At 43.0% G+C, this 12,556-nt stretch overlaps 1 protein-coding gene across 1 annotated transcript in view; it reads left to right on the forward strand.

Annotated features, from left to right (window-relative positions):
* The first annotated feature begins 4,943 nt into the window (after positions 1–4,943).
* Positions 4,944–12,556, forward strand: part of COX10 (cytochrome c oxidase assembly factor heme A:farnesyltransferase COX10) — a 104,197-nt gene continuing 96,584 nt past the window's right edge. Inside the window, exons 1-3 of the mRNA XM_080367288.1 lie at positions 4,944–5,081; positions 5,623–5,747; positions 7,377–7,701. Coding sequence (XP_080223414.1) covers positions 5,039–5,081; positions 5,623–5,747; positions 7,377–7,701 — 493 coding nt within the window. The 5' untranslated portion in view covers positions 4,944–5,038. The remainder of the gene's footprint in view (positions 5,082–5,622; positions 5,748–7,376; positions 7,702–12,556) is intronic.

Here is a 12,556-nt window from a genome sequence, read left to right on the forward strand (position 1 = left end):
GAGTCAGAAGAGGAGTCCTGCCAACATGGGTGCTGCAGGGTGGGGCTTAAAGCTAACCAAAGCAGGGAGCAGGATGGGGTGATGGGCTGATAGGCATGGCAAATCATGGCCTTAGGGCGAGCAGAAGAGAGTGATGAGGCAGAGGGAGGAGAGGTAGAAACAGCCATCCTATAGGTCTCACAGCATGCACGCATCACTCCCACGGAGAGCTGGAGGTGGGCAGAGGCAGAGATACTGGCTGTGGTGGGTGATACTGGGCTGCAGAGCTTGGAGACTCTTGGTGCCTCAGGTCCCTCTGAGCCTCTGCCCCCCCTGAGCAGTAGGCAAAGTGAGTTAACAGTGGGTTAGCCAAACACAGCTTCGCATCTGGCACTGAGGAGCAGCGAGCATGAGCACTGGCGTGCTTTGTGCAACTAATGGCCATATCTGCGGAGAAGACACACTTTGCAGCCTGCCGCCTGCCTTCGCTGGCTGAGCAGCACTTCCACAAAACAGTTAATGTGTGTGTACCAAGCACTTCCTGAGCAGTTGCTGAGTACAGGAGATCAGTTATGCAAGCTGTTTCTTCAGTTTTAATCTGATTTCCTCCCTCTGCTCTTAATAAATCTTATTTTTATTAGATCTTTTGAGTCCTAGGCAGCTTGGGAATTTCACATAGATTTTCCAGGAAAAGAAAGACCTCTGAAAGGAGGTATGAAAAAAAAGAGAAAAAAATAGAAAGGGGCTCTGGAGAAATTCAGGCAGCAATTCTCAGCTGAAAGAGCACAGGACACAGGTCCTTTTCTTGAGAATGTCATTTTCAGGGCAAAGGGCTGCTGGCAATAGCTATTGTTGACTCTGGCTGAGAACTTTAAGGTAGAAGAGGTATCACTGCTTGTCAGAAACAGCAAAGTCAGGGTGAGTTAAAAACAGATCGCTGATGTGATGGTGGGTTGCAGTGGCTATGTAGCTCCTTTGTGAATCTGCGTGGCTTGTTGCTGTTGCCTTAAGGCAGGTCTTGCCATTTATTAGGGGTGATTCCCCTCATGCTGCCTTTGGTAGGGTTCGTCTCCAGTCATCTTGCTGTTTACTCCCCGTCACCTGCATGTCTGCACCAGATTTGACGTCAACTTCAAATCTGATTGCAGCTGAATTTACACCAGGCTCTCGGCAAAGATCTACCTAAGGAAAGGTTGGAAGATTTTGGCTCAAAGTAAGCTATTCTAGCTCATAGTCCATCACAGGTGGTGAGTAAGCAACACAGGGCTTGCCAAAAAACGGCATACCACAGGGTCAGCACAAGGCCACCTTTGACAGCTGGGAAGAGGCAGCAGTTTCTAGCTTCTGCTGATTTCCTATGGTATATTTGAACTCTACTTTGGGAAAGAAATCAGTCTGGCATGCCACTTCAAAAAGGCTACTGAGTCCTGATCTACCAGGACTACTATTTCACTCGTTCTTGGAAGCTTTCACTCCTCTGTAACACTGGAATCGACATGGTGGAAGAGTTTGGGGGTTTTCATGTTGGTTTTTTTTTACCTGCTACTTTCCACTTGGAGCTATTTGCTAGAAGGCAAATCTTTAATAGCATAGAATTTCCATGTTTCAGGCTCTTGGTACGAGTAGATTTTGCTCCTGGTTGTGGGGTTTCTTTAAGACCAAAATATATCTATGCTTTGGTCTTGCACTGACATGAAGCTTGTGCATCACAAATGCCGATTTGTAGAAAATCACAGACACAGACAGAGACACACACACACCCCTTACAAGTGCCTCAAGGAACTACTTAACTGGTCATCAGGATCACCAGGAGTTTCTCAGCCACTGAAGCTGCAACAAGCCCTGACTCAGGGAGATCTCAGCAGGGATGTAAGTTGTTGTTGATGTAAGTAGTGTTGAGCAGAGATCTTTTGCTCAGTCTAGATGCCTTAAGCAGTTAATCAACTTTCTATCATTACGATCTGGCTTGGCCTTTAATACTTTCTTAGTTCTTCTTATCTGTTATTTCTGGTATGTCCCAGTGCCCTTCACTTTGGACACCATTCCTTCTGTTACATACTGGGCTCCCAAAAAGCAAATACAGTTGGGCTTCAGCTGACCAGGGTAGAATTGCACTAAGCTCAGGCTTCCCCCATGGTGTATTACTCAGCTACACAACAGTCACAGTTCTGAAATGATCTGTAAAGGTTACCACAATAACAGCAGGATGCCATCTTATTTATTTTGCACTTGGCTTTTAGAGTTCCCTATCTGAAAGTACATCAAGTCTCTGTGGAGCTCTAACATCAATGCCACATTCTACGAAGCAAGGAAAATACAGTATTTTTACAGTTGGTCTTTAAATCATTTTCTGACAACAAATCAATCTTACAAGAAGTCTTGTTGGTGTTATGAGTAAGAGAAGGAGAGATTTTGAGATTAAAGTATAATAATAGTTTGCTGTTTCCACAAATTTGCCCTTTTGTGTATCAAACTATTGCATTCTCCTGCCGAGATCTAATTAAGCCCCACCAATGAGATTTATGATAGTGCTAATAGGAAAAAGGATCGTATAATGCTGTTAATATGTGCTCTATAATTAACATTAATGGGAGTCGCGTGGTTAAATGCCCCTTGCATCACCCTGAAAACAGACCTGTAGGTGCAGTGTTTACTTTGTGACTGTGGGGAAGTAGCCAGAGGTACTGAGCAATTGCCCATCTCAGCAAGCAGCAAAAGTTAGGGATGCTTCAGGAATCGCTCTGCCTGCCAACGGCACTTGACCTTGGAGCCCTGTGAGAGGCGAGTCTCCTCCTGCAGCCCTGTGGTCCTGTGACATTGGCTGGGTTTTATGAACTAGGATGTGGGTGCTAAGCGGGGAAGGTACTGAGAGCTCCCTGGCAGGGCCATAATCCCTTTTCTGTAATCCCCTGCCCAGGCGCATTCTGGAGCTTTTAGTATTTCATGGATCCAGCTTTTGCAGAACCAGCACTCTGCAGACCTGAACCTCTGCTTCCAAGATCCAAAGGCTGTGGAGCCATTCTAGGCTGAAAAACAATTCTGACATTTGGATGCTTGTGTCCACTAAAAATCCTGAGGTTTGTTTTTTTTTCTCTCTCTAGGAGTAGCTTTAGTGGTTAAACCCAAACGGGTATGTGACATTCTATGTGCCCTAAATCATCATTATTGTTTCACAAGGAGGTATTGCTCTGTCTTGAGGCCCGTGGATAACATTCTCCTTAATTAGAAAAGTAGTGTTTTACCCCCTCTCTCCAGGGGTGCAATTTATTGCCCAAGTGAAAGGCAATGAAAATCATTAAACCTTAAATCTCAGCCCTGACACAGAACACTCAGCTACCTCAACCTTTTCCTCTCTGACCCAAACTGCCCTAAAACCAACCACCCCTTCCAGCCCTCTATGTAACCATTGTGTGCGTGTGTGCTGCATGATGTTTATTTTATTTTTGCAGGTGTAAATTTAAGTTGAGGCCAAATCTGTGGAAGTTACAAAAGCTAGAGATGCAAACAGGAACTGCAAAGTGATATATGCTCAGTGGTGAGAACTCAGAGTAAAACAGGATATTAACTGTAAGAAATGTGAAGTCCTAATTTCTCCCCAGCTCCCCAAATAGAAAGAGAGTGGATATAAATGCTTCGAAGTAGGATATTCTTGGTGAATTAGAGTGAGTGTTTTCATTTTATCTTCCTAATAATGATTTAAGATGACTTTTGCATGAATTTAAGCACTATAAAGAAATGAAAGCCTGGGAGGAAGATGGTTCTGAGGAAGATTTCCATGTTAAAATATTGAGAATGATCTTCAAAAGCATTTAAGTGACTTATAGCCTACATCTCCTGAACTTAAACTCTTTAAAGAAAACATTTTAAAGATGCCTGGGGGTGCAATTACGCTTTACGGCTTGAGCAGTCCTAACCATTCCCTTCCCTTTTAGTTCAGACTCCAGTCCAAGGCCCCTTCCTCTGTGACTTACACCAGTTTTCAACCTTACGGACCCTGTGCAGGCTGAGTTCAAACACTTAAACCAGCAAAATGACCAGTTCCTTCCCTTCAGGTTAGCAAGTTCGGTCAGCCTAGCAAAGGATGCGGCCACCCCCAGAACTTGTACGAAGGGAGGATGAGATGGCAGCTGGGTCAGCCCTTCAGTCAGACCTCCTGCCGCACATAAACTTCACCCAAGGAGTATAGAAATCAAACCTTCATTTTCAAAAATTACTTCAGGAACCAAATACAGATATTTTATTTTATTTTTTACCAAGCCTTTGACTATTTAAGGCTCAGGTCCTTTGGGGAATGAGACTCCATGTCCTCAAGAATGAATCTATTTTTTATTAGACCATCTCTGGTTGTTTCACAAGTATTAAGTGAACTCCCCTGAAAGTTCAGGGCACCCTCTTGCCCCCTCCCACGGACCCGCTGTTAACTGGAAAGGTGCCCAGGGATGCAAGGAGGGAACCGCAGCCAGTGCCCGCAGCAAGCAGCTGGGAGGACACCCCGGGCAGGGCCTGGGCTGCCTCTTCATGGCAAAGGTGCCCGAGGCCTCCAGCCCGGCCCCAGCACCCACCCGGCGCCTTAGGCAGTTATGGTACCCCAAAACCTGGGGCCCACCGAGCGGTTCTCCCCCGCGGGGGGTATTTGTGGGTGACTGGGGACGCTGGGGGCCCCGACTGCCGCCCCACGCACCCCCCCCACGGCCCTGAGGCGCTTTGAGGCACTTCGCGCCGGGGCGCAGGAGGCGGCGGGCTCGGCCCGGGAGCGGCGGGGCCAAAGGCGCCCCCCGCCAGCCTGGCTGGGCCAGAGCCCCCGGGCTGCGGCCCGCGAGGGGGGATGCAGCTGTCGGCGGGACGGGCCCAGCCTCCGCTGGTGGGGTCCCGCTGCCGGTGCGACCGCCGCGGCCCAGTCCCCGGCTGCCGCCTCCCCCAGAGCCCACTGCCCCTCCCGCCCGCCCGGGAAGCGCCGACCCGGGAAGCGCCGACCCGGAAGGTGTTTAGCGGTCATGCCGGGCAAGATGGCGGCGCCCAGGCGGTGAGGGGAGAGGGCGGCGGGAGCAGCGCTGCGGCCATGAGCGCTGCCCGCCGCTGCAGCCCGCCCCGGGCGCTGGCAGGTACCGCCGCCCGCGGGGCAGCGAGGCCTCGGCGGGGGCTGGGAGCGGGGGGGGGCCGCGGTCGGCGCTGTGCGAGGCCGGGGGGGCAGGCAGGGCCTGGCAGCGGCGGGGGCCGGGCCGACCCTGGGGCCGTGAATGGGCCCTGGGGCCGCGCTGTGTCGCGTTGTGCCCCGCAGTGTGTCCCTCTGTCTCGGGTCACAGGTGTCGTGTCGCGCAGGGGTGTCCTCTTGACGCGTTTGACTTTGGTGCTGAGAGATTTGTAAGAAAACCCCCAAATCATTAGGGCAAGCCTGTGCTTTCAGCCCTGACACTTAGAGCCTGCAAACGGGTTTTTCCCCACCTGAGCAGGCCTGGCCCCTGTTTGCTGGGGGCCTTGTGTCACAGCTGGCAGTGGGAAGTGGTCTTAGTTAGAAGCAAACTCAGAGAAGGAATAGGAATCTAATGTTCTTTCTTTCTCTCTTTTTTTTTTTTTTTTTGGTTGGCTTGTTTGGTTTTTTTTTTTTTGTTTTTTTTTTTTTTTTTTGTATTGTACTTTAAATAGGGCTATTTGTCTGGCATCTGAAGAACACTGGAATACAGCAGATACCGTGCCAGTGTCTGCATCTTTGCCATGTAGCCAATGACAGACTAATTACATTTCAGTACTTCAACTTCCTTAAACGAATGGTAAGTCAGGGAGTGTATTTATCCTATTTTTCTCATTCTTTCAGTTCATTTTGTCACATGTGATGAGTCAAAATGGAGATTAGTTGATAAAACCAATACTTTTTTATCAGGCAAGCTCAGGCAGTTCCAAGCATCTCTTTTTCTGCACTGCATCGGGGTTGAGCATTTGGCGTCTAAAGCATTTGAGGCTGGAGGAAACCTGCTGTAGCAGGGGCAATGCCTCGTGCTGTGGTGTGCCTCCTGCTTGACAGGGGGCTTTAATGTGTCTCTAAAGCGGGGCACTCTCCTGCTGTTGAGAAACATGAAGAGATTTCTAAAGTTACTGTTGATAAAAATGCTAATAAGAAAATGAAATCTTGGCTAGCAGTCAGACCAGTGGTAGATGGAACTCATTTGTGGAGGTAGTGTGCTCTGACTGAAGAGTTAATCAGTTAATTTGAATCAAAACTCCTGAGCCTGCTAACTTAATGGATTACATTCTATAGTGTGCTGCTAGTTTTAGGTATTAGAAGAGCTGTAATTATCATTCAAACCCTCAAAATTCTATCTTCTTCTTTGAACAGTTGTATCGCTTGTAAGAGGATGGCAGTAAGAGACATCTTACTTTTCCCTGAGTTGTGTCCTGTCATGAAATGTGGATAAGACTGAGTGTTATAGCTAATGACTGCTTTGATCACAAGGAGCATGTACATCTGTTGGTATTTTTTGAGCTTCAGTCCTGTATGAAGCAAGAGATCGGGATCTCTTCTATGCTTCTGGGGATCACCAGAACTTATCAAATCTTTTTTTTTGCTATGAAACTGATCTGTATTCACATGACTCATTCAGGGTTTCTTATCTGTCTTCCACATTATAATTATTGTGTACTTTAAACCATGATTAGTTGAAAGCTCAATCTTTTTATACCTGTCTCTTGTGCTTGAAATATATAGAATATTTTGGGAAAGAAAATATATAGGAGAAGTTAAATGCTCTTTTTCTTATTCTGTAAGAGTTCTAAAAGAGGAAACAACTCTCTCCTAACTTTCTGTTCAATATATGTTCATTTTACTCCTGTTGAAGATTGTTGCGTAGTTAATTAGCTGAAAGTTTGGTATAAGTAGTAATACCCTAGTGTGGGAGGTGATTTTTTTTATCATAGGAAGTAGGTTGTATTTTCTTGGTATTTTTCTGATCTTTTTCGTAGCTTAAAGATGCAAAAAGTTTAATGCTTATATTTGGAAAGTGGAGTTGTTATGGGCATGCGTGTGTACCTCTTTGTTTAAAGGTCACTTGGTCGGTATTATATTGAATGATTTTATCTGGTGGTTTTGAATAGAGTTTGCTGTTGAAGCTGTGGAGGAGGAAGTAGGGTTTTTTTATCCAGAAGCAATTATTCAGGCTTAAGTAAACTATTGATGCAGTTGTGAGTTGAAAAGCTGCTTTTTGTGAAATCTCATCCAACTTCAGAAAGTTTCTTGCATGTGAAGGAAGTGTTTGATACTCAGGCTAACTCAGTCATGTCATCATAGGAAGTAATTCTCCTAACAGAAAGAAATAATATAGCAATAATACTGATGTTGTTAATTAACTGAAATGGGCAGAAATACCTTCTTAACTGTTCATCTTAACATTTCTTATTCTATTTAGTATGTAACTCAGTACAACAAAGACCTCAGCCAACGAGCCAAACCCAAGTCAGATTCGGTTGCATCTCCTTTTCGTGAGCTTCAGCAATTGGATCAAGAAAAAAAGGTTATACACAAGATTAGATCATTTTCACCTGTTCATCAGCCTTCGTCTGAGACATCAAGTGGGAATGAGTTGAGAGAAATGAAGTCAGCTGCAGAAACTGAAGACTCAGTCACACCAGTAAGAGCAGAATCCAAAGAAGACAGACAGTGGAAAGAAATGAAACTACGGCTGGATGATTTGCCAGGAATTTTGGCACGGTTGTCCAAAATTAAACTTACAGGTACTACTGGTCATTTCTTCACTTCTGTGTATCATATTTTGATATCGGAGTTCTTTAGCATGTTATGGGCACTGCGTGGGGTTTTGTGTAATAATTGCCATTTTACTGACACAAAGTTCCTGGATCAATTTCATCAAATGTGTGCAGGGAAGAATTGTTATATGAAACATTTCATAGTTTTCCCATTACATTTGTTTAAAAACAGTGAGGAGGAGCTTGCATGATATTGTCAACTAGCTTTTTGGGAATCGCAAGTATACATTATTACAAAATAAGGTGAACCTGGTTTAGGAAGTGAATTTAGAAGCATTGTGTTAACTATTTAAAGTTGTCTTGCTTAAGTTTACCAATATTCTGTCTTAGTTACTTACCTTTGACTTTAGTACTGCTTATTGTGAAATTAATATTAAAAGTACCAGCAAAAGGCAGTAATTCTTCTCTAATAAAAAACCTTATAGTTCTTAGTGTTGAGGAGGCATCTCATGTTTTGGACTTGGCAAAACTGATCTTGTCTGTATGTCCAAACGCTCTTCCTTACTATTTTTGAAAAACCTCAAGGTCTTCACTTTGTGCTGGTAAAGGCTTGAGTTAGTGGACTTGAGGGATGTATGATGTGTCTTTCGATACTTCACCACATCATTTCTACGTATTAGCTTTGGTAATTTCAAATGTAGGTATCGAAAACTCTTACTAGCACATTCAGCAGTTACAAGGATTATTGTACTTCAGATTTGCAACAGCTTTGTGACACATACAACCTCAACTACTGCCTCTTCTTTATTTCTACATAATACAGGTCTTGCCTCTTCTCCACGCTGTTTGGTCTTAGTAATAATTTGTTTCTGTTGGGCTCACCATGGATAACTTATAAGTGCTATTTGAACAATTGGCTCTTTTGGTATATTTTCAGCGGGGTCATTTTATTTAAGTGGCTCTTTTATGTGAACTTGAAATCTGTGCTAGTTATTGAGACTTCTTAAATTTAATTCTACTTCAATAGATCCAGAAATTAAAAGTTAAAATTCCATGGTAAAGTGACCAGAGAGAGTGGGAGAAAATGAACTGTTGGTTTAAGCACTTGAAATGTATTTTCTTATGTTTGCTGATACTCTGTCTGGGTAAGCTCTGTGTTAGTACCACATCTGAGTATTACTGGGGCTTCTCAAAATGGGAGTTTCAAGAACTGCAGCAAGATGGAAGAGAATTGTTTTTTTGGAGAAAATAATTTTATGTGGTACTTTTTTGTGTGGCCTTGGTGTTTCTGCAAAGCTTTTCAGCAGCTTCTAGTAGGCTCTTTTAAATGCAAAAGGCAGTGTTAACAGGCAAGCAAGTACCACTCTGGTTTTAAAATAGGGTGTTACTTGAAAACTGTAGGAGGCTAAGGTTGCAGAAATTTGTTCCCTTTAGGACTTGTTTTGTATGAGCCTTTGTTTTGAGATGTGTTGTTCTTGATCCAAGGCAACTGTAGTAAACTTTGTACCTGTTGAGAAGGTAGAGAGAGATAGAAAAAAAAACCCTTAACCTCTCTTCTTGTTGTGATCTTTTATGTATTTGGTGGGGAAAATGACCTGGGTGGGGAGATTTTCTTGGGAGTAGAAGGTGTAACAGGGCAAGCTGGATGAAGAGGCCTTTGTAGGAGGGGAGTTCCGTTGCTGGTCTTTATTGGCCATGGGATAGCATAGGGGATGAACAGGAAAAGTACTGGGTGTAGCGTGTGGAGCAAGGAAGCAGAATTAGCTTTTTTCCCTAACTTGTGTAATCATTTAGACAAAATGTATATTCTGTAAAGAATATGGTGGTGTAGTTCTTTGATTTTATTTTTTTTTAAAGAAAAATAAATTCTCCTGAGGTCAGTTTTTAAGTTACAAATGACACACAGCTCAATTCCTTTCACCCATGAAGTTCTGATAGATCTTGTATCCCGTGTGCTTTTTTTGGCAGACTCTTTATTTATACTTTTTAAGAGTATGAAATAACAAAACCCCAAACTTTGCATTATGCTAAAATGGGACTTCCTTATGCCCTTTTCTTTTCCCTCCGCTGAAGTAAAGAGACTGTTTGTTTGTATTCTGAACTGTAATTCACCTTTGAAAGGAAATGAGTTTAGCTATTACCATACCCTCCTGCTTCATGTAAACTGCAGGTCTTGTGACTGCCATTAGAAGCTCTGCCTTACCAACAGGAAAGGATTTTTGTTTATATTCTTTTGCCATAGAAAACAATTAGGGAACTTCTAATTACTTGTCGCATAATCTACCTTTTTGGGTTCAGTTTCCATTCTTTCCTTTCTCTGTGGTGTTCTGTGTTGGCTGCTGTCTGAACAGCTGTATCTTACCAACCAGGCACTTGGAAAGCTAATGCATCTGTCTTAGAAGTTTTTTCAGAATTATAAATGTCATTGTTTGCAATTTAAATCTAAAGTTTATGTGTAACTGAAAATAGGAGAGACATGTGAAGATACAGTAAAAGGAGGAAATTCTAATAATTTATAATGCAAACATTAAGAATTTCAGGTTGTCTCATCTTCTTAAATTTAATTTCAAGTTTACACAAACAGTGTTTTCCCTGGTGATCACAGTTGCAAACTAAGATGAGCTATGTGCAAAAAGACTGGAAAATTGAACTTCAGTTTTTAATTTGGAGGAAGCGTGGTGAAGGCACGATATAAAAAATGCTGAGTATTCTCATTAGATATTTCTCTATGGTTTGTGAGCATTTTCTCATTGTTGCTGCTGTGAAAGATGTCTCACGTGTTGGTCTTTTGGTGAGCACAACCAGCTAGATGTATAGCACCTTACCTAGCACCTTTCTGAGTAGATGTATAACATGGGTCAGATGTAAACTTAACTGCTCATTTCTAAACAGGTGTAGAATTTTTAGTCTAAGGTCTGTTGAGAAAGGGGCTGTGTCTTTAGTATATCTCTCTGTCTACTGCACCTGGAAGAGTTGAGTCCTGACTCCAGGCTACTGTAACATGGATTTCCTTCAGAAAGTTATACAAGAGCCTCTGTTTCAAATATTTATCTACCTTTCCTTTATCCTGTATTTTAATGTACTACAGCTACCATTGTTATTTGTCTTTGCAAATGTAGTAATACATGTTTAAGGATTCTTTTTCATTCACAATTGTGAATTAACTGTTTGGTTTATCCAGAGATCATGTGCAAAGTCACAGTCTCTCCCCTGAAGTCTGTCTATTCTTTTATGGCATCTCATTGCAAAGCGCTTTTACCTTCCAACTCTTCAAAGGTGTTTTAGAGTTTTGGCAGTATTTTTTTCAAAGTACATTTTAATAGTCAATCCATTAAGGCATGTTGAACACTGCTTTTCTGTACTGGTTCCTGAAGGCTTGGTTCAGACCTCACCAGAGTGGCTTCTGCTCTTGGTACCTTGCTTTGGTTTGGTGTGTGCGGTATCCTTGCAGAGTAACGGGGACTCCAAAGGGACACTTCAGGAAGGCACCTAATCTGTTTTCCCCCAAGGCAGGATCACCTTTAGGTGTGGCATTCCTGACTTGATGTTGCTTTGCGGGGGAATACACAGCTTCCCTGGGCAGTTTGCTGCAGTGTGTTACTGCTCCTACTGCTGAAAGGCCTCTTTGTGTCTCTAACAGAAACCCTCCTTTGCTTCGCTTTTAGTATGTTACTATTTCTCTAAACACTAAGAAATCTGGAAACTTCCTCAAAGTAAGGTTCTGTTTTGCTGGGTTTCTCATTGAGGGTGTAAGATGTTTGGTTATATCTAGCTCTCGGAGAGTTCAACCCAGTATCCAATTAACGTTATGTGGGAAGAGTTGAGAGTAAATTATCTGTTTTGTCATTGTGTATACCTTAGAGCTAAAATAGGCCAGCCTGAGGTGTTTATGCCTCTGTAAGAATCTAGAGTAATTAGTCACCTTTAATAGAGTCATTCCAAGTTTACCATACTCAGATCAGAACCAAACCTATTGTGCTTTTTTCCTCATCAAAGTGTAATGTGCATTTTATGAACAGAATCACAAGACTGGTATAATCAGTCTTCTCTGAGGAGGCCCATGAATTTATTTGATGTTTGTTTTAAGGTAATGATTTACATGTAGTTTTGATGCCATTTGATCACTAGTAGCTCCTTCCGCAGGAAGAGGTTGTGGACATCCTCCAATCGGGTGCCAGTATTCTTTTAAAGATCGATTTGGAAGCATCTATGCTTTAGGTTCAAATCTTTTTTAAAATATGTGAATCTTGGCACAGAGAAAATGTATTTTTTTGTTGTAAATTTAAACGGGAGAGTCTGGCTTGATATAAGGGGAAAAAAAGTTTTGCCATGAAGACAGTCAAACTTTGGAGCCCGTTGCCCAGAGATGATGTGAAATTTCCGTCCTTGGGAGATGACAGCCCTAAGGGACCTGGCCCGAGTTCAGCATTGACCTTGCTCTGAGCAGGAGGCTGGACTTGATGATCGCCTGAGAACCCGCCCAAGCTGAATGACTTGGTGGTGTTGCTGGCAATGTTAGACAAAAACGTAGGAGCTGACACTACCATCTACAAAATGGTGCATGGTTTCTGTGTCGTGGCCTTACTGACCTACCTGTAAGTTTTGCAAAGTGGCCACATACAATGATTTATGAGCATTTTTACTTTTGGAGACTACAAACTAGAGCATTTTTTCATCCATCTCATTTTAAGAAAATATCCTATCTTTTTTTTTGCTGGAAAACAGCTGGAATTTATTTGATGTGTTGCTTACATATGAATTTGTGCATTAGCAATCCTCTAAAAAATGTTCAACTAGAAATCAGAAGCTTGAGACATTTGCTACTGACTTAGGATATGATCATGAACATTCTGCTTCATCTGTCTGTGTTGTGTATTTATAA

This window comes from Falco punctatus (genome assembly GCF_963210335.1).
Source record: "Falco punctatus genome assembly, chromosome: 1".
Lineage (NCBI taxonomy): Eukaryota > Metazoa > Chordata > Aves > Falconiformes > Falconidae > Falco > Falco punctatus.